This window comes from Cervus elaphus, chromosome 4 (assembly GCF_910594005.1).
Source record: "Cervus elaphus chromosome 4, mCerEla1.1, whole genome shotgun sequence".
Taxonomy (NCBI): Eukaryota; Metazoa; Chordata; class Mammalia; order Artiodactyla; family Cervidae; genus Cervus; species Cervus elaphus.
The window spans coordinates 4,632,599-4,654,717 of NC_057818.1; the positions used below are offsets into that span (position 1 = coordinate 4,632,599).

The window sequence follows — 22,119 nt, forward strand, 5'->3', positions numbered from 1 at the left end:
ATCCAGTCCCAAGGCTTATATACCAGTAAACTGCCTCTGACTCCCAAATGTCTTATTTTCAGCCCAGACCTTGCTCCCTAACTCCAGACTTTCCCTAACTGCCCAGCAGACCTCGTCTGCAGCAGCTTTCCACACCTCAGCAGAAGGCACAGCACCTGACCAGGTACTCACCTCTCAGACCTGCTCTCCAAGACTAACCCCACACTCACTCCACCGCAGGTACACACCCACCTTTGAAGGCCGAGACTCAAGCCATTCCTTCCACCTGAAATACCCTCTTCCAATAGAACATCTTGTTAACTTTCTCACCTCCCTCAAGTCTGTGCCCAGATCTCAACTTCTCAGTGAGACTTACACTTACCATCCTGTTCAACACTCTAACGTTCACCCTCACCCCACGGTCCTGCTCCCACTACCCTCCTCAGATTTTTCTTTTCTTCTTAACATTCAGCATTTTCTAACACATTACATAATTTATTTATTATGTTTATTGTCCATCTCCCTCTTGGGGTGGAAACTCCACAAAGGCTGGAGCTGATGTCTGTTTCAATCACTCATCTAGCCCAAACACCTGGTACAATGCCTGGCACACGGCAGGCACTTTCTATAAACATTTGTTAGAAGAGTATATGAAAAAACATATCAACTTGGTACATTATAAACAGATTGCAATAATGATATCTACTAAGGTAACAATTCTTGGTGTTGCCTAATCTCGTAGCTGCTGCGTATTCTTAGCTAGGTTTTCTGCAGGAGAAATTAGCAGTTTAGACATGGGAAAGGCATTTGTTCATTGCAACAGATGGCAGATCCCTCCTTGAATGGCTGTCAGGAGCCTGGAATTTGTCCTAGGCTGGCCTCAGTGTCACTGGATAAGAGCCTGCAGAATGCTCAACAACCCTGCCATAAACTGTAATCTGGTGGCCACAGGCTAAAATATCCTTATTGAAACACAGGTCAGGGACAGCATTAGAGGGAATGCTGGATGAACCTTTGTTTTTTTGGTCTGTGACAAGAGAATTTGCACACACACACAAAAAACTGATATATGCCTTCGTATTTTGTGGTAAATGGAGCTCTGGAACAACCAGGTCAGGAGACAGAAGGAAACACTTCTGAGGGTCACAAATGAGTCTTTTTCTCTTGCCACTATCACTGCAGAGCAAAGCTGCTTTTGTTGGTTTGGTCTTGGGGGCTAGTTTTAAAGTCATATACTCTACTATGTTATGAGCCAAAAGCAATGTCTGAGTCCAGTCTTGAAGCTAAAACCAACACTGGATGGATGTAATTGGAGCAATTAGCTAACTCAATATTCAGCCAACTGAATAACTTCTTGTCAGAAGCTGCCAGAAAGAATTATTCAGGTGTACAGGTTTGCTACCAGCAGCAAGCTGAGCTGCAGCAAAGACGACCGCTCCTTCCAGCTGCCACAACCAACTACGTCAAGGTAAGAGAATCATGCAGATAGGAGCTCTCTCTCTTGTTCAGTGGCACCTGAGCTGGTGGACACACTGGAAGGGATAAGATAGGAAGAGCAGCTAGAAAAAGAGGCAAAATGAAGTGGGTTCCTCTCACTGCTGGTGGTGTGGGTGCCTGGTGAGAATAGAAGACCCTAAAAACGTTCAAAGGGGTGGGGGAATGAGGTCATACACAAAAATTGAAGACTTCCAAATGGCTTGAGACTTCTAGAAGCCTGACTGTGGAGAAACGTCCTTACAATTCTGAAGGGAAATCATTTCCCACCTCATGTTATATCCAGAAAAACCACTGCTAAAACGTAAAGACAGAACAGAGCCAGCTTCAGACATGCTAAGTTTCAAAAATTTACCTCCTGCGTAACATTTCCTCAGGATGTTACTGGAGGATGAGCTCTATTAAACGAGGGACCAGAAAGAGTAAGACAAGGAATCCAAGAGTCAGGGGAGCCACACAAACAGGGATGGAAGGCAGGCCCAGAACAACAGCTGCAGAGAAAGCCCCGAGAACAGAGTCCAGACCCGAGCAGAAGGATGGAAGGCTTCAGAAGGGACTGGGGGTGGGAGTGGTACGGAAACGAACAGTCAAGAAAAGTATTGACGGGGATTTCACAGACCTGTGGGAGAGTTGGAAAAAATGTGACAGGGACATAGAAAACAAACTATGAAAGCAAACTAACAAATAACATGCTGGGAAAGATTGAAGGCGGGAGGAAAACAGGACGACAGAGGATGAGATGGCTGGATGGCATCACTTGACTCAATGGACGTGAGCTTGAGCAAGCTCTGGGAGATGGTGAAGGACAGGGTAGCCTGGCGTGCTGCACTCCATGGGGTCGCAGAGTCAGACACGACTGGGTGACTGAACAACAACAGCAAATCAGACACAGACATGAAAGGAAACACAAAGCTAGTCCACACCCAGGCTCAGGGAAGGGGCGGTACGAGAGTGTTATTAATTCCTTCTCTTTCAAATCAGGAGCTGGTGTTCCTTAAAGACTAGGATTAACAGTAAGTTAACAAATAATGTCTAAAATTGGAAAAAAAAAAAAAAAAAAACAACACCCAATATACTAAACACAGTAGTTTAAATTATGGACAAAATAATACCAGAAGAACTAGCTAAAAGAGTTTAAAGTGGTTGCCTCTGAAAAGCAGGATCCAGAATGGGATCAGGAGACCGCAGAGTGCATTTGGATGTTTCACACTATGCCTCCGTATGACTTTGAGCTGATAACAAATCTGGGTTAATAAATCTTAATGTTCCTTTCAGCAGGAAAAGAAAAGAAAGGAATGTTTCTGAGGAGTCAATCAGTCTATCTCTTCACTGGACAAGCTGGTGAAATGATCTGTTCCCCAGTTAAGTGCACTGCTGAAATGATTAAAGAGATGAAAGCTAGTACACTTTTCCAGCACTTAACAGAAAAGGTTTTGCAGAATCATATTTATTCCTCAGTAGGTTTTGTATGCTGTTAAGTTTTAGAAAAACAAAAATCTTTGAAGGCCACCCCTTCAGATAGACACTGTGCTGCAGAGTCAAAGTAAATCATGGGAAATGGCTAAAACGGGACGTGCCTCTGTCAAATGAGAATTGGGAAGGGAAGTCCTGGAATGACACTGAGACTGTCATTAAACCAGAAAGTTTGTTTTAAACAGGGGGAGGAAAGTAAAAAGGCGATGAAAGGAAGTCTTTACAGCTGCACTCCTAATTCACCTGCTGCTTGGGCTGGCCGCCCCCCACGCCCCCGGAGAAATCACTCCTCCACATTTTCTACTTCAGTGACTGAGACACAGACAAACCAATTTAACTCTGTGAGAGGTCATGAACATTATTAATCATTAATACTCTGCAAGAGCCTCTGTGGAACAGAGATATTGCAGTATCAGTTACTCACCATCATCTGGAAAGGCCACTGACCCCATCCCCTCCCACAGATCCAGGTGCTCCTCTTGAAGCACTGGATCCACTCCAGCTATAGAAGGTTTGCATCTTCCTTTTCCTGTAATTAATTAATCCAAACAAAACCCTTTAAAACAACAGACACATATGAAAAGGAATAGGAAAGAGGACAATAATAAGGACAAACTGTTGCAACAATCAATTCCCTCTGGCTAGCCAATCTTGTCAAGCCTGAAATGCTCTGAAAAACATCTAACTGGACTTTCCAGGGATGCAAACCCGAGAAAAAAGGCTGCTTACTGGCCAGGAGACCTAGCCTGGTGCTGCAAAGCAGAAACCATCAGCTAGAAACGGTGCAGGAGGTGGAGAAAGTTTTCACCAGGACGAAGGAGAAAGAGGGAGAAATGGTCAGGTAAAGCACAGGAAGAAGCCTCTTCCCTCACTTTTTTTTATTATTCCAATAAACTGTCAGAATAAGCTAAAAAAGAAACAAAATGTGGGATAGTCCAAGCACAATCTAAACCCTACCAGACTGAAAAAAAAGTCTGGAGAAAATAAAACCTCCTATTCAGCAGGTCAACCCATGGGCTAAGGGAATGCATATGGAGGGTGAGAAATGGCTCAGCTGCCCCTACAATTAATCTCCCCACCAACACATTCCAGGGACTCAACCAATTCAGCGATCCTCTGGAGCCAGCCATCTCTTTCATGTTGTCTTCCTGTCTTATAAAAGCTGCAACCTGCCCCCTTGCCAGGTTTCAAATACTCTCAGGTCTCTTGATTTACAATGAGACATGAACTATTAGAACATGAAGTATGTATTTTCCAGTGACTTCTTGCTGCGAGGGGTTGGGTGGGGGGAATCTTTATTTGGTTTATGCATATGGTCAAAATACAAAATGATCAAAAAGGGACCAATGAAAAATAATATCCTACCAGCCTCCCAGCCAAAAATTCTTTTTCTCTGAAGCAACCGGTGTTACCAGTTCCCAGTGTCCTTCCAGAGTGTCTTTGCATGTGCAATTATTGTCAGTCCCCTCACTATCTTCTCCAGTAGGACCTAATTTCCTATCTGAGAACCTAAATCTCCATATATTTAGTTTTTATTGGGGTCTGGAAAGAGAGCTCTGCCAGTCAGATTTTAAAAATCTGCTTCTTCCTGCCAGAGCTATTTCATGCATATCCAAGCAATATATATTTGTCTATATTCCCTCCCACCCTGCACATGAATTGACTGTAGGCCTCTACACTATTCTGCCCCTGGCCTTTTCCCCTGATTTACGTATTCCAGAGATCATTACACATCAGTACACAAGGTACTTTCTCTTTCTTCTCCAAGCTGCATGCTGTCTTACTGTATGGAAGAACCACAGATTACCAGACAGCCCCTACTTACAGACCTAGATGACAATCGGTTGTCACTACAAACACCTCAGAGGGCCATACCCTTGTCAAAGCGCGGTTCTCAAACTTTGGGATCTCTGCCAATCTGGTGAAAAATAGCATCTCCTTGTTATTCAAATTTGTGTTTCTCTTTTTATTAGGGAAACTCAGCATCTTTTCTAATGTTTAAGAGACATTTACATTTCTGTTCTGCTAAGGGATTTTTTTGGCCCTTTTAAAAACTGGGTGAGCTCTTTCTTGATTCCATCTTTGCGGTAGCGGCAGCAGTGTCCGCGATCTAGTTGCCAACATGCAGCTCTTTGTCCGCGCCCAGGAGCTACACACTCCTGGCCAGGACACTGTGACTGGCCAGGAGACAATTGCCCAAATCAAGATTCATGTAGCTTTGTTGGAGGGCATCGCTCCAGAAGATCAAGTCCTGCTCCTGGCTGGCACACCCCTAGAGGATGAGGCTACTCTGGGCCAGTGTGGCGTGGAGGCTCTGAGCACTCTGGAAGTAGCCGGCTGCATGCCTGGAGGTAAAGTCCATGGTTCCCTGGCCCATGCTGGGAAAGTGAGAGGTCAGACTCCCAAGGTGGCCAAGCAAGAGAAGCAGCAGAAGACGGGCAGGGCCAGGAGTTGTATGCAGTACAACCGGCGCTTTGTCAATGTTGGGCCCACCTTTGGCAATAAGAAGGGCCCTAATGCCAACTCCTAAGTCCTCTGTAATCTTGGCTTTCTCTAATAAAGCCACTTAACCCAATCAATCATTTAAAAAAAAATTAAAAACTGGGTGATTAATATAAATATATTTCTTATTGATTAGCAGAGGCTCTTACTAGGGAAACTTATACCTTGTTTGGATTTGAGTTGCAAATGAGTTTCTCCTAGTTTGTTATTAGTCTTTGTTTATCGTGGTCTTTGTCATAGGTTTTTCACGTTTTTTTTTTTTTTAAATGAATGTATTGGCATTCTTTTAAAAAGGCTTCAAATGATCTAAATGTCCACTGACAGATGAATGGGTAAAGATGTGTGTACACTTTAGTACTTTCAGTAACCTCAATGGCAAATTCAGGAAGGAGGAGGAAAGAATTTGGAAGCAGTGATGGGGTACAAGGAAGACATCTATTTCACCTCCAGGTCTTGGGAATTGTGAAGCATAGGAGAAAAAGCAGCTCCAGCCTGAGGCTGCTCAGGGGAAGCCATGATTCCAGGGGCCCACTTGGCCCAGTTTCAGTGAAGGCACAAGGTGAAGGGTTTATTCATCAAGGAAGCGGAGTCAGCAGGGGGTCAGGATGTGTCACCCCAAAATATGCCACTTTGGCCTTTTGATTTTTCTGAATTAAAGGTACTTGAGAAACAGCCAGTACAAAAAGGACAGTCTGACCCTCCTTGTCCCCCTCATCAGCAGGTGATAACCCCCCACAGGAAAGGGAGCAGAGGGGTTGAGGGCATCCTTATCACCAGAGAGAGGGAGCCTAGGGCTGAGAACGCCGTATAAACACACTGTGCTACTTCTTCACCAACTCACTGCCCCGAGCCCAAACCCCTTTGCTCAACCCTTCACAAATCTATGGTTTCTTTGTCTAAAAGGTATAAAAGCTTCCGGTTTCAGTTACTTCTTTGAGTCTCATATTTTTATGAAGCTCTGGTACATACAAAATTAAATTTATTTTTCTCCTGTTAATCTATCCTATGTCAATTTAATTATTAGCCTAGTGAAAGGATCTAGGAGGAGAGAAGGGAGATCCCTGGGTCCCGAGTACAGGCGGGTACGAGAGGCTGGGCAGGGGCGGGGGGAGATGAGCATCTCAAAGACGAGCAGAGACTGGAGACCTGGCCGCGTGGGGGCATCCACGGCAGACGGCAGAGCAGCCTGGACTGCGGACCTCTGGGCAGCCGCCTTTACCTGCGTCTACAGCGGCTCACGTTCCAGACTACTGGCCTAAAGCATTTTCTGCTGTGTTTTTCCCCTTTTATTAATGCTTCTGTTTCCCCCTTGAATTTTCCTGGACAGCATCCCTCTGGTAATTCTCTAAAATAGGGATCATGAGTAGGAAATTGAGTTCTTGCAAACTTGACAAACGCCTTCACTGGATCTCAGTACCTGGGGGACAGCTTTCCTGGGTATGGGCTCTGAGGTCCTACAGTGTTTTCTCTCAGATCTCTGAATATATTGCTTCATTGTTTTCCTGCATCCAGCATTGCCAATAAGACTCTGATACACCAACCTGATTCTAGGCTGAACTGTTTACTCTATCTCAAAGCTTTTAGGATTTTTCCTTATCTTTAGTCTTTTGAGACTTCCACTGTATGTGTAAAATGTAAGCCCTCTTAATACATTTATAGTGGGCCCTTTCATGCTAAGGATTATTTTCTTGTTTTGGAAACTTTCTTCCATTATGTCCATTTGGGTATTTGCTCCCCCTGTTTATTTTTCCTCTCTTCTCCCAGAACTCATATTCTGTGGACCCTGAAACTTCTGAAATGACTCTTTTTGTTACATTTACTTGTCTGTCCACCTATTTCTTAATTATTTTAAAACCTAGGAAAATTCCTCGGATTTCTCCTCTGCTCACTGTTAATTCCTTTTAGTTGTATCTATTAGGCTACGGAGTCTCTTTAATGAGGTTCTAGCTAAACAATCATGTTTTATTTCCAAGATCTAGGAAACAATTCATTCTTCCCCATAAGAGTCTGTTCTTGTTTCATGAATTAAAGGTTTTCCTTTTATTCCTGGCAGGGTATGAACACATCTCCCTTTAAGTCTCCTTCCTTAGGTTCTATTTACAGTAACTGGATTCTCCAATGTTAGCTCTTCAATTTCTTGAGTTTGTAGTTTCTCTCTCATGATGCTGGTTTTCCTGGGGTTTGCTGTTGTGCGTGCTCAAGTGAGGTTCTAGCTCCTCAGTGTGGAAATGCTCCTTCCATTTACCACAGCCAAATCCAGAAATTATGGGGGGATGGGGGGGGTGGGACACACAGAGCTTTTAGATTCTGGTTTCCACCTTTAATATGATTCCATCTGCCTTCTGTCCTTCAGGAATTCCTCAAACTTTTAGACTATCCAGGACATCCTTTCTTCCCAACAGTTAAAGACATATAGCTTTCTGACATATTTAGGAATTTGGGGCACACTGGGGCACCTGTGTGGCGGCATGTGTTCAACTTACCATCTTGAGCCATCTTAGCAGTGGCCATTTAGCACTGACCAGATAGAGAGTGTTTAAATACAAACCACTAATACTAAGAACCTTACAGATAAATGCCTTACAGTAGAAGACAGATTCCTTGGAAGTCTCTAAGTGGTACATGGAGAAGACGATAGATCTATTTACTTCTTTTTGCTTACCTCCTTACAAAGCCTATCGCTTTTCATGATTTCTCAGCTACCAGATTTGGGATGCTTCATTTGGACAAACTCTTCTGGCCAATGAAATAATAATTTTAAGTTAATTAACAAGCATTTTGGTTTTCTAAACCAAATGTAAAACACCAGCCTAATGAGTCATCAAACAGTTCATTAGAATCTAATCAACTAATAAAATCACACTTCTAGAACTGCAAAGCTGAGAAATGATCCTATAGCAGAGCTATCTACAACAACCCTGGGGCCTCCTTTAAAAGACTGAACATAATCAACAATCAACTGCTAAAAGAAAAAGTAATCTGGGAGAAGAAATAATGTTTGGTTCTGAAAGATAACCAAATTTAAAGGAGCCTATTTTTCCTCTAATAAGCTGAAGAGAGGATCTGCCTCCTTTAATAAATGCTGGGTTCATAACATTTACTTATAGAAGTAAACTCTCCTTTGCTTTCTCCTATACTGAAATGTTTACAAAGAACTCAAATACTTCTGTTGCTCGATTCAAAGCAGTTTCTAGTCAGAGTAATGGGTGGGGAAATCCTTCAATAAAACATCACTGCATTGGGGTAAAATGCAACATGACAAAAACAAGACCAGCTTTATTAAGGTTCTGCAGTAAGAGGAAAATAATTCTTTTAACGATATTTCTGTCTGCAAGTGAAGTGAATGTTCAAGTAAAACATTTTCAGAAATTGAGGCTGCTTTGGTGGACTCGGCTTCTCTGCAGTACAGGTTCTTTTCTTCCTCTTCTGTTTCTCATTTGCCAAGTAAGAGTTAATTCATAAATTAGTGGCATGTTTCAACTCCACAGAAAGCTTCTAAGGAGAGGGTCAATGCAAGGACCAAGATCTTCATTAACTCATTAACAAGACAGGTCACTGTGGCCTCAGGGTGATTTATCAGCAGGAAAGCCTCAACTGGTAAGGGCTGCTTGTTTCCTGCACATCTCAAAATTCAGAATGGAGAGGTAGACTCCACTGTAAGTCTGTTTCCTGACTTGGAAGGAAAGAAAATATTTTCATGATGACTATTCTTTTCTCAGGCTGGTGTTACATTTGGTCCAAAGGCACAATGGCCAAACATGGGGCTTCTTCTCCCAGAGCACTTTCTATCTAAATGCTTTTTTGTTCCCAGGTAATTATGTTCTAATGGTGCTACGCATAACCTCACTGGGCTTCACCAACGAGGCACAAGTTTTTAAATGAATTTTTATGTAAATATTAATAGCTGTAAATTAGGCAAGTTTCAGCAGTAATTGCCGGCCCCTCCACCTGCCACCACATACCATCAGCTACAATTCTCCCTGGGGGCTGCTGTTCCTAATTGTGAACTACTGGTCACAGTCCAAAATAGACCCAAATCTATTAGTAACCCTATGGAAACCCAACTGGTTTTGCTATAATGTTCAGGAAGGCTTTCTTCTGTAACACTGAGCTGGCATATACCTTGAGGAGGACAGTCATGAATAATTGAGCAATCATTGCACTGTCAAAAAAAGACAGGGAGTTTCTCTCCAAAATATGTGACTAGTTGGATTAGCAGGGAGCTTAAAGCAAAACTCCAAAGTAAAACCTCTCAGTGGGGGTATTATAAGTAAAGCTCCCATGCACTTGGCGTTGCTCTGTCTTTTAAGCCTCGAGAAGGCTTCTGTGGCCTTACTGCAAACAGCAGGTTGCAACAGGGAAGAGGGAGAGAAAAAAAGGACTTGATTTCTCACCCTCCCCTCCTAGCCCTGAACCAGCAGTCCTGACACACCTTCCACGGCGCCAAGGAAAGGCAGCCACAGTATTTCTGGAGGAAGTAAAGCTGCTGTGTTTTCTCCCCGCCTCTGGGGTTCTGCATCTGCCACCACGTCCAAGGCTCCCTTTCTGTGTTCGGTTTGTTGCTCTTCTCCGGCAGCCCGCTCGGGAGGTAGTGTGAAGCAACTAAGCAACTAAGACCTAGCCGCAGGCACTCCTCAGCCTCCATTCCCGTGGTCTCTTTCATTTCTAAAACTCTACTGGCATTTCCTTAATTCCTAATACTTGTAACTCAAGGGGTGTCGAAAGCTGTAGGAATAGAATATTAGTTACATTGTTCCTGGAGACCCCAATCTTCAGCAAAGGTAGAAAAGGCTAACGATGTTATTAAGAGATATCTGCGTAAATTAACTCAAGAGCCTCAGGACAATTGGCTTAAAGTTCTACCCATAGCTTTAAAGAGGGCTCGGACTGCCTCTAAAAAGGAAGGACTGTCCCCCTTTGAATGTATCTATGGAAGACCCTTTTTACACATAGACATTGTTATAGACCCTGAAGCCCTAGAATTAACTATGTGACTCAGCTTTCAGCCTTTCAAGAGGCACTGTGGAAACTCCGGGAGGTGAGTCCTGACCCCGCCTCTGAGTCAAACACGCCACTGTCTGAGCCAGGCACGGAGGCCCTGATAAAGACGGTGGGGTCTGTAGGCCAGTCTCTCGAGCCCCTCTGGGAAGGCCCTTTCCAGATTATTCTTTCTTCTCCCACAGCTGTCAAGGTGCAAGGAATTGATTCCTGGGTGAAACCACACTGAAGTTAAAAAGTGGCATCCTGGTCAAAACTAAACAATGTCATTTTATGTCTTCATCCTCCATGCTCTCACCTTTTACTTTTCAGATGGGCCTGATAATCTATGTGGGCCTGCTTCTGCTGACTCCAAAAGTCCTGAGTCTGCCACCTGACCCTAAAGACAATGCCTTCCTGTCCTGGACTCTTTCCTACACTGCATTCCACAATCGGTCTAATTGCTGGGTCTGTGGAACACCCCCTCCCCCCGCCATCAATCGAAGGTATAACATGGTGCGTTTCTCCATTTCAAGAAAAGGACTTTCTTCACTCTGCAAAAACCTTCACCAACAACAATCATATGTGACTCCTCTTCTTGATCTGATGACATCTAACAATCCTGAGATGGACTGATAGTTATAACTATGGACATAATATAACTTTTAATTTTGATTATGTTTTAACTTGGTTTAATGACTATTTTGCTGCATATAAGAAGGTAAATGGGTCTAGATCTGGTAGTTTTCTACCTGATACTTATCAAATATGGGATGAGGTCATATGGCTAACTCCTAAAAAGGGACGCCTATTATCTAATGCTCACATATGCTGGGAACAAATACAGCCATCTCCAGAAGCTAGCCGACAACTTAATGATAATGACTGGAAACAACTGGGAATTTTGCCCCAAGAAATATGCACTACAATCATTCCTGTGTTTTCCAACCCCAGTTCAGGTCCTCCTTTTGCCTGGCCAGGCACTCATTGGGACTGGACCCCTCAGTCACACTGGTTTGCTCCAAACGGGACCTCCTGGATATGTGGCTCTTACCTATGGGCGTGGCTTCCCCCTGGCTGGATAGGGAGATAAACCCTAGGTCTAACTTTTACTCATGGCTTCTGGATCTTCCCCATTGCTCAGACGATAAAGAATCTGCCTGCAGTGCAGGAGACCTGGGTTCGATCCCTGGGTTGGAAAGATCCCCTGGAGAAGGGCATGGCAACCCACTCCAGTAATCTTCCCTGGAGAATCCCATGGACAGAGGAGCCTGGTGGGCCACAGTCCATGGGGTCGCAGAGAGCTGGACACGACTGAGTGACTAACACTACACTAACACCTGTACAGCACACACATTCAAGCTACACACTTTAATACGCACTCTGAGTGCCTGAATATCACAGGCCACACCAAGGATGTTCCCAGTTGCTGGCATGCTGCCACAAAATTCACTAACAGGACCAATCTGTGGGGTTTGCTACACTAGAGGTTTTATAATCCTCTGTTGACATTAGAATTTATTTTTTACTATAAAATGCAGAGAATAGTGGTGCTTTCTAATCGTTGTCGTTGGGAAGAAAATCTTGGAGCTTTGAACAACCGTTCCTCACAGTAGTCACAAATTGATGCTGGCACTTCTGTTTTCACTGAGAAAGTTAGAATAACAGGAACTTATGTGTACACAACTCTGCTGTGTCTCTGCTTCCTAAAAGCTTTGGCAAAAGAGCGTTTTCTTTACCAGCTGACTCGTTAACAGAAAGGCTGTAAAAGTTTGTTTAATTAGAACAAGAGGGGCAGGTAGTAAGGAGATCACTGCTGGCTCATCACTTCCCACCCCCAGGGCTGTCAAAGACATACGCAGTGGTTTCTGACTGACTCCGGCGACTCCTGCCTCCTGCGTATCAGACTGCCTGTTTCTCTATCTGCACATGAAAGCAGAAGAGGCATTCTTCCTCTAGGCTCTTATTTGGGAGAAGAAGAAAAACTACTTTGAGGTTAGGTGGTTAGGTTAAAGTTAGGAACCTCATCTTGCCTCTGGAAGAATCCTAAGATCAATGATTCTCAATCGTGGACAATTTTGCCCCCAGGGAACATTTGGCAATGTGTGGAGACATTCTGGGTGGTCATCACTTGGGGAGACGGAAGAGGTATGACTGGCATCAAGTGGGCAAAGGCTGGGGAAGCTGCCGAACAGCCCGCCATGCACAGGCCCGTGCTCCATGACAAGGGACTATCCAGCCCAAAGGTGAGGGCAGCAGGGCCTGAGACGCGAGGGGCAACGGCACCCCGCCACCCCCGGGAGCAGGCCTGCTGCGAGGAGGACAGAGGTGTCCCTGACACCGCGTGCTGAGCTCCTTGGAAACAGACGAGATTCAAGGTCTGGTCCATCAGTGAGCACTCCCCACAAGCTCCAACTTCTGCTTGTTCTTAGGAAGATGGGAGACTGGCTTGGAAACTAGAAAAAGTCTCTACACTGAATTCAGACTCTATTGCATGATAATAAATATTTCCAAATAACATTCTGCAAAACCCTTTCACATTTTAGCTGGGTAGATAACTGAACAAAGGTAGCACTAAATAGTCAGTCTTCTCTGTGTGCACACATTCTGTCTTGTTTCATGGCAGTTCCTTTGTTGAGGATTCTACTTTTGAGCAGTCCTCAAGTAGCCTGGGTACAGCCTGGCTACAATTCCTTCACACTGATGTGTTGATTCCATCTTTCTCCAGCAAAAAACGTGCTGGACCACATCATGTAGATGAGAAGCAAACTCTAATGAAATTGCTCCAAGATGGACAGGAATTTTAGGGAAAATACATGTCTATGATAAAACGGTCTTTAGGGAAGCATGAGCCCCCCCAGAGTACATGAGGAGAGCCTGGGAAGGAGGTCATGACTTCATCACTACTTCAATTATTTTATAAGCTTCCAAACAGAAACTAAGCAATAAGCTTTGGAACTGCCTTAGCTAGTACACTAAGTAGAATTCTCAAAGGTGGTCTGATGAGCTAAAAATGATCAATATCCTAATATTGACTAACCCTACCCTTTTCTGCTGCACTACTCTACATCAGTTAATAAATGCAAAATCAGTTCACGCATGGTTAATTTCCTAAGGAGGCAAAGAAAAGGAAATAATTTGGTGGATGATTTGATAACTGTATAGACTGGGCAGCAGACGACTATGCGGCATTTCCTGCAGAATTTTTAAAAAGCATTTGCTTAATTATGACATTTCAAGAATCTCAGTAAGAAACAACTTCCTCCTTATCCCCAAATTAAAGCAGCAGGAACAAGTTTGGCACTCTTTAAATAAGAGGGGTAGGACAATTATGGTAAGACAATGTGCTGCAAAAACCCAGGTAACTTAAAACCCAGTGGACCAATTGCTTGGCTGTTGGATGAAACTAACAACTAACTAACTAACCTCCAGTAGTAGGGCATAAATTCTGAAGCCAATGAAAAGCCTGCCCTGTCAGCATATACAAGGCTTTGGAGGCCTATACAAGTTTTTCACTGCTACACACAAACAGTAAAAAAGCAATCAGGGTGATGACTGCACAAAAATGAGACTGTACTAAATACTATTGATTCGTATGCTTTAAGATGGTTCATTTTATGTTACGTGAATTTCATTTACCTCAATAAGGAAATAGAGGAAGTGGGACTTAAACCACAAAATCATGGGAAGAATGCCTATTAGAAAAATACCTATAAAACAACAATATAATTCATAACCAATCAACAGTATTATAGCTCACGTACAGATGTTTTATAGTAGACATATATATATATATATATTCACATGAGAAGAAAAGCAAAAAAGAAAAGGAAAGCTGAATGAAAGACTACTCAAAATACATTTCTGAACGAAAATAATGATCTTTAAGAAGAGTCCGGGAACAATATAATTTACAAAGAATGTCCCTAAAAGCTGTGAGAGACTTGGTAATAGGAGATTAAAATAATCTGTTCCTACCGTGACTGGTTTGAGGCAGACTAATGTGGAAGCAGGAATATAAGCAAAGTGACAGAGTAAATTTTAAAATCTTGGGAACTGCTGATTTTTTTGTTGTTGTTGATCTTTTTAAGACACACGTTACTTGGTCCTAAGTTTGTGTATGGCCGCCATAAGACCTGGCCAAGTAATCAGTGACTGCACTGAAGCCGCACCAGGGAACAATCAAGGCCTTCTTGCGATAAGGTCTGGAGGCTTCTGGGTTTCCACCCAAGAAAGCGGAAATGTTCATTAAGAGAAAATAACATAACTCAATGACAGTGTGAGCAATACTGAATGACAGGCTCAAATGTAAATTTCAGCATTCACAGTCCATCTTCCATGAGGATTTGCCTTGCTTAAATTCTGCTGGACACAGGGCTTACTAGTCCGTCTAGTATTAATAACAGAACAGTGGTGAGATTGTGCTCTGAAAGCTCCTGGTGAAATGTAAATTAAATAGCCCAAGAACCAGGAATACTAATTTGCCAGAATTCTCTGGGAGTAAATGATCTACCGCACATAGTAGCAGATGGACAGATAGGATGAAGGAAATAAGAATAAACTACAAAATTTCTAGATGCTCTACACTGTGTATACTTGAATCTTCTAAGATAACTCTTAAAAACTTCCACTCAAAAAAAAAAATGCCAACACTCCCTATGAAAGAGAGTCGCATGCCATCCAGACTCTGGAAATAACTCTGCTCCATTCCTCTCCTCTGAGGTTGTATTTTGCTGCCTAATAAAGACCTGAAAATCCAGGCAGTCATCAGGACTTCCCCACCCCACCCCCGAAAAGTGACTGAGCTTCCCTTAGAAAAATGCAGATGGTCTCATCTAACCTTCCAGAGTAACACGTGGTTGGTGCCACAATGCATTTGGGGAGCTCAGGTTCAGTAACAAGCATCAATATTCCTTTGTTAATATCAACAGAACACAAATCCAAAGTGACTTGGAAAAACTGAAAGAGCAAAGCAATTTTAAAAAAAAGGTAAAGAGAAAAAAATAAAAATATTACAGTGGAGAAACCTGGCAGACTCCACTTTAACCAAATGATCAAAGTTAGCATCACTAGTAATAAGTTGGCATCATGTGTGGTAAGAAGGGCATGCCACTTCTTGGGCAGTTTTTCTAAACTTCCATAAGCCCAGCCTCATCATGAGGAAAACTCAGATGAGTAACATTCTACAAAATACACGATCAATAGTCTTCAACAGCGTCAAGGCAAGAAATACAAAGACTGGAAACCGTCACAGATCAGAGGAGACTATGTAGACATGGCAACTGAGTGCAAGGTGGAATCACAGTTTGGATTCTGGAACGCAAAAGGGTTATTAGTGGGAAAACTGGTGAAATCTGAATAATGTCTGCTGCTTAGTTAATCATATACCAATGTTAATTTCTTAGGTTTCTTTTTTATTTTTTTAATACATGGGCAATCTTCATATTTCTTTGTCTTACTTGGATTTGTTAATTTCTAATAAAAATATGTGTATTTTTAATTTTACCAAAGATTTCCTAAATTTTTCAGTTGGTATCATACACCTCTATTTTTCCTAAGAAAAATATTTAACACGGACTTTCTTGGTGGTCCAGTGGTTAAGAATCTGCCTTCCAATATGCAAATAAAGAAGAAAAAAAAAAGAATCTACCTTCCAATGCAAGGGATGTGGGTTCGATCCCTGGTGGGGGAAGTAGGATCCCCTATGCCATGGGACAACTAAGCCCACTTGCCACAACTGGAGAAAAGCCCGGGCATCATTGAAGACCCAGCACAGCCAAAAATAAAATTAAAGCAAAGAATAACTTGTCATAGTTGAAGGGGTACTTCTCTTCCTCACAAGGAATTCAGTCCTTTGAGAATAGAGACCTTTTCCTTTCTTCTTTCTATTGCTAGCACAACACTTTGCCAAAAGGATTCCTTATGACCAGGTCAAAAAGGTTAAAAAAAAATAGAGAGAGAAAGAAAGAAAAAAAAAAAAGGCAATTTCACTTAAGAACAAAGCAGCAATTTGCTGTGTGTCTGTCACAAGCATTATATCTGCCTGTTTGTGGAGAAGGAAGCTGAGATTAGGGAGGTCACACTCCTGGAAATGGCTGGGGTGGGGTGCAAAGCCCTGGTCTGCCTGACTCCACACTTGAAGCCATGAGAGTGTGAGGCTCATAGATGTGGAGGCCCTCCCCAAATCTGAGACATATCTGCAGGGGAAGTGTCCCCTCGATGGTATAAAAATGTTGTGGCCTTGACGGTCTATTAGTTTTGAACGAACACTGTTATCATGCAAGATGTTTACACTAGGGGAAGCTGGGTGGAGGGTACATGGCACTCTCCATTCTGTCTCTGCAACTCTTCCATAAATCTTAAATTTATTTCCTTAAAAGTGGTGGAGAAAATATTGTTGCCTAAATGTAATGGGATATTCTGGATTGAACTCTTATGGGAAAATTGGAATATAATCTAGAATTTGGTTAAGTTTTGTCCTCTTGTTGATATCTTAATTTTGACAAATGTCCCATGGTCATATAATTGTTAAAATTAGGGGAAGCTGGATTAAAAATACATGTATCATTTTAGCAACTTTTCTGAAAGAAACTATTCAGATTGTTCACTATAAAATTATTCTAAAATAAAAACTTTATTCTTATTAAAAAAGAAAACCCAAAAGCCATAAAAATTAAGGGAAATAAACATTTTATATACAATTATAATTGCATTTGTAATGAAATAAATATAATTTTATTAGAATAAGGCTAACTTATTAAACCTTAATTCTTTAATAGATATCTTTTAAATATTCCATTTTAAGAAGAAGTAAGCACTCCTGTCAAGAGTGGTGGTCTCTAGGAAAAGCATTTGTACAACCGAGTTGCAAGCTAGATCTGCTTTTCCAGATAAACTATGGTTACTCGTCCTTGGGTACTTTGTAGATATTTTCTCATTTCTGAAAAACGAACGAAGTCTTTCACCTGAAGGAGAGCAACTGACAGTATCTGCTGCCAATGAAAAATTCTGAGATTTCGAATTCTGGAAAATTTGGATCTACCACTGTGAGCTGGACAGCTTCCCAGTTCTTAAAGACTTTCTGATGAGATTGGTGGTGATATTAATGAATGCAACTTGTTAATGAAATCAGTCAACATTAGCTCTTTTTTTTTTTTTAACATTAGCTCTGTGTAATCCAGTGAACTAGCATTTTACAAATGCCTAAAATGACTAGTGCGTGGTGTTACAAATCATGTATATTAGTTAAAAAAAATCATTCAAAATGCAAGTGAGACCAAAGATTTTCATATAATAGTACAAAATGCTTACTGATATGTTTTCAGATTCCACGTTGCAACTAAGCTTTAAGAAACTACCACTGGAGAACTTTGTGTATTAAATAAAGAAATCCAAGTATCTGAATTTGGTGTGCTGATGAATTAGGTGCTAATGCATAAAGCCACTGTATGTTTTGTTGAGCTCGTCAATGTTTTGTATTATGTTTTTAAACAGGGAAATCAAGGTGCTGCTTTTTTATGAGGTGAGTTATATGTACCATTCTCTCTATCTGACAGGCTGTGCTGCCTACCGGAGCTTGCCTGCAGCAACAGTGAGGAAGGGCAGATCTATCTAGTCACTGGCGCTCGGGGTGCTGGAGGTCCTCAGAGGCAGCCAGCAGCAAGGACCCAAAGACGCGTGCTCTGCCTGCAATCCTGCTCCTGAGGCTTCCAGGGGAGATCAGTCACACTGATCCCAAGATCTATGATTTCCAGACTCAGACCTGCTCTTAAAGCTGCTCAGAAGTCCTGGGGAGTGACTCTAGGGAGCTCCCCTTTCCCATTTCCCAGAGACTGTTCCAGCCACCACCACACTCCTTGAGTCCCTAACATCATCTCCTCTTTCCTGTTTTAAGAACAATCAAGTAGGAACCCTCTGAACTTCCAGGCCATTCTCCCCATGTGGAGGCTCTATGCCTGTGTACTCTGAAAAGTCAAAGTGAAAGGGAAGTCGCTCAGTCATGTCAGACTCTTTGCGACCCCATGGACTGTAGCCCAGCAGGCTCCTCCGTCCATGGGATTTCCCAGGCAAGAATACTGGAGTGGGTAACCATTTCCTTCTCGAGATGATCCTCCCGACCCAGGGATGGAACCCGGGTCTCCCGCACTGTGGAGTCACTGGGGACCTCCACCAGGTGGTTTCAGAAGAGGAGTAAGACAGTCCAAATGCAGTGGGAGAAGGCAGGAGCCAGAGTGTGCGAGGGACGCAGCAAGTGAGGGCAGACTCTTGGAGCAACCACAAGGGAAAGGCTACAATAGCAGGAGGGGGTGCACCTGGAGAAGTGAGACTGCTGGGGCGGTGGAACAGGATGGGTGGGATCCGAGCTCAAGGAGGGCACTGGTTCTGGAGCAGAAGCTACCAGAGCACACGAGCTCTAAGCACAGAAAGCCCGTTTAGCGCGCCTCGCAGAAGCGCTCGCACAGAACGCGTTCCTTCCCTGACTATTTGAAGACAGACTGAGTTAGCGCCAACACCAATCAGAAATAGACGGACACTGAGCTGCAAGAACTCAAAAACTCTACTCAGACAAAGTTGTAATGGCAACTAACAAACCAATGAAGACACGGAGTTCTAAACACGGCTAAATATGGGCCACAGGATGGGTCACGGGTGTGACCAGCTGCACCTCACGGCACGTCAACATGGACAGGGGAGGGCGGTGGGGCCTGGAGAGGCCGGCTGACATGTTAACTGTGATGCATAAATCTGAATCTTACAACGGGAGGGTAAGTGCCGAAGGTACAAATCTTCACCCCCTCGGGGGCTTTATCTGTATTGGTAGTTGATGCTGCGGTCTGCGTTTCTGCCTTAACCCCCTTGTGATGACTGGGAGGAGCTGGGAGGGCCGCACGTGTGCTCTGGTAGCTTCTATTCCAAAACTAATGCACTCCTTGAGCTGAAGATTCCACCCATCCTTTTCTACCTCCTCAGCATCTCACTTCTTTAGATACACCTCCTTCTTCTATTTTAGCTTTTCCCTTTGTAGTTGCTCCAAGAGTCTGCCCTCACTTGCTGCATCCCTCACACACCCTGGCTCCCGCCTTCTCCCACTGCATTTGGACTGTCTTACTCCTCCTCTGAAACCACCTGGTGGAGGTCCCCAGTGACTTCCTAGTTATTGAAGGCAAAAGAACTTTTTCTCTCTTTTGTTGTAGGTTTTGGGGATGTGGGAGTCCTGGATATTTTTGCTGGATTGAGACCATTATTTAGAGCTAAAAGTTTCAGAAAAGTAAGGGTCACCTGGAAAGCTCACTCAAAGCAAAGGATAGCAGGAGAGGCACAGAGAAATCTAAGACGCTTTTCAGTGCTCTGTAACCAGAAGTAGCAGGCCTGGGCTCTGAAGCCAAGGAGCTATGCTCCTGTTGGCTTACCCCTCACTAAACTGCCATTTCTAGTCTTCTGTAGTTTTTGTTTTAAATAAGGTACTTCAGAGGCTTTCCCAGTAAGTACATACTGATCTTAGGGTTTAACAGCTACATTATATTCCATTGTGTAGATATATTATATTTCATTAGTCATATGTTACTGGGTATTTAGGCTCTGAATTTTCAGTTTTGCTATAGCAAAAAAAAGTTGTAATGCTTTCTCATAGAAAAAAAAACTATCATTAGTCATATTTTGGTGTAGTACCACAGAACAATATACAAAATGATCCAAATAGCTATTAAAATACTCCTTTCTTAATAAGAAAAATAAGAAAAAAACATAGGAAAAAAAAAAGAGTGCTCGCTTCGGCAGCACATACACTAAAATTGGAACGATACAGAGAAGATTAGCATGGCCCCTGCGCAAGGATGACACGCAAATTCGTGAAGCGTTCCATATTTTTAAACCGATCACCAGCCCAGGTTGGATGCATGAGACAAGTGCTTGGGCCTGGTGCATTGGGAAGACCCAGAGGGATCGGGTAGAGAGGGAGGTGGGAGAGGGGATCGTGATGGGGAATACATCTAAATCCATGGCTGATTCATGTCAATGTATGACAAAAATCACTACAATATTGTAAAGTAATTAGCCTCCAACTAATAAAAACAAATGGAAAAAAAATAATAATAATAAAAAACAAACAAGCAAAAAAAGAAAAAATACTTCCTTTTCCAACTATGTATCTGTATAAGATTGGCTTTTTTGCATATAATTCAACCTAAGTAACATATTTTAAAACAGCTTGAATGGAGCAGCAGATCTGAGAATCCAGTTATCTTCTATTAAGATATGCATGTGTGCTTAGCTGTGTCCAACTTTTTGCAACCCCATGGACTACAGCCCACCAGGTTCCTCTGTCCATGGAATTTCCCAGGCAAGAATACTGGAGTGGGTTACCATTTCCTTCTCCAGGGGATCTTCCCAATCTAGTGATCAAACCCGTGTCTCTGGCATCTCCTGCAATGGCAGGCGGGTTCTTTTTCACTGCGTCACCTGGGAAGTCAATCTTCTATTAAACCAGACGTTAAAGAGAGAAAATCACAGCAGGACTCTAATTTTTTTTGGTAAACATAGTTATTTATATTATGTTAACATGTATCGGAGTTCATGATTGTTATTTGAAAATGAATTAATAAATATTTTAAAGCTGTTCTCAGTTTTAACTTTTTACACTATAAATGGCAGTTTTAAACCATCTCAACAATTTTGAAGAGTGCTAAGAGGTCCTGAAAACAAAAAGTCTGAGAACTGCCAAGCTGGGTAAAATGCATACAAGCTTCTTTTCTCCAATGCGGGGGGTTGGTGGGGGGGGGAGCCAGACTCTTATTAATGTGAATTAATAATTCACACCACCAGCTCCAAAATAGCTAAGCTTTTCAGAGGCTGATATGCTATGAAGTGAATCAAGTGTGTTGAAGTTTTAGTCAGTCTGTGCATTTAATTCTGCCCACCTCCTCCCCAACTCTTAGCAAAAAAAAAAAACAAACACAACAAAACCATCAAATTTCATACCTTGTGTTTGCCAAACCATGAAGCCAGTTTTGTTTTGTTTTTTTTACACGCCTTTGCCACCTTTAAGGAGTTTCCCTGACCATCACCACCTCCACATTATACAAAGGCAAGTGGCTCAACTTCTATCAGATTCTCCTATCTTTTCTCCAGGGATACCAACCCTGAGCACACTTGGAGACATATTCAGGACCGTTAGAAGTAACTGGTTTTGAACTCAGAATAAAATAACAACTACCTGTGGCCCAACAGGGATGTGCTTCATGGTCTCCTTGACTACGGTCAATTTCAAGAGGGCCAGAGTTTCATAAATACAATCTGAAGTTTTCAATGTTTGTTGATTGTGCTATCCAACCCCACATTTGCACTGCTAATGTATATACTCCAACGAAAGATGAAAATGATCCACTGAGAGACAACTAGTTTTCTACTTGGTTGAATCTTGAATACTTTCTATCTTTTTAAATGCTGGTCTCCCAATAGAGCTTGGAGTACCTGTTTTGTGACGTACCCACATACTTCTTACCAAATCAAATAAAAAATGACTTCTGGAAGGATGTCCCTTCTGAAAGTAAATACAAGGGTCCTTATACTATAAAACAGCTTTATTTCACAGATGTGGTGACTTTGGAGTAGAAGTCAGGGAGCGCTGGAAGTGACTCTAAAGAGAATGATGTATCTAATTAGTCAACCACTGACTGGGTGCTGAATCACATGGCT

General features: G+C 42.6%; 2 protein-coding genes and 1 non-coding gene across 3 annotated transcripts in view; 2 read left to right on the forward strand and 1 right to left on the reverse strand.

Moving 5' to 3' along the window:
- The window catches only part of CFDP1 (craniofacial development protein 1), a 97,928-nt gene that overhangs the window by 24,397 nt on the left and 51,412 nt on the right, over positions 1-22,119 (reverse strand). The window lies entirely within an intron of this gene.
- Positions 5,069-5,521, forward strand: LOC122691511 (ubiquitin-like protein FUBI). Its single transcript, XM_043898071.1, has one exon. It carries the CDS (start codon positions 5,069-5,071, stop codon positions 5,474-5,476), a length of 408 nt encoding a protein of 135 aa, XP_043754006.1. The 3' UTR covers positions 5,477-5,521.
- Positions 20,187-20,293, forward strand: LOC122693031. The gene has a single exon (XR_006340829.1). It is a non-coding gene; the product is annotated as a U6 spliceosomal RNA (small nuclear RNA).

What these genes read in the sequence shown, in the direction of transcription:
- LOC122691511 (XM_043898071.1), top strand. Translation starts at nt 5,069, where the DNA reads ATGCAGCTCTTTGTCCGCGCCCAGGAGCTACACACTCCTGGCCAGGAC.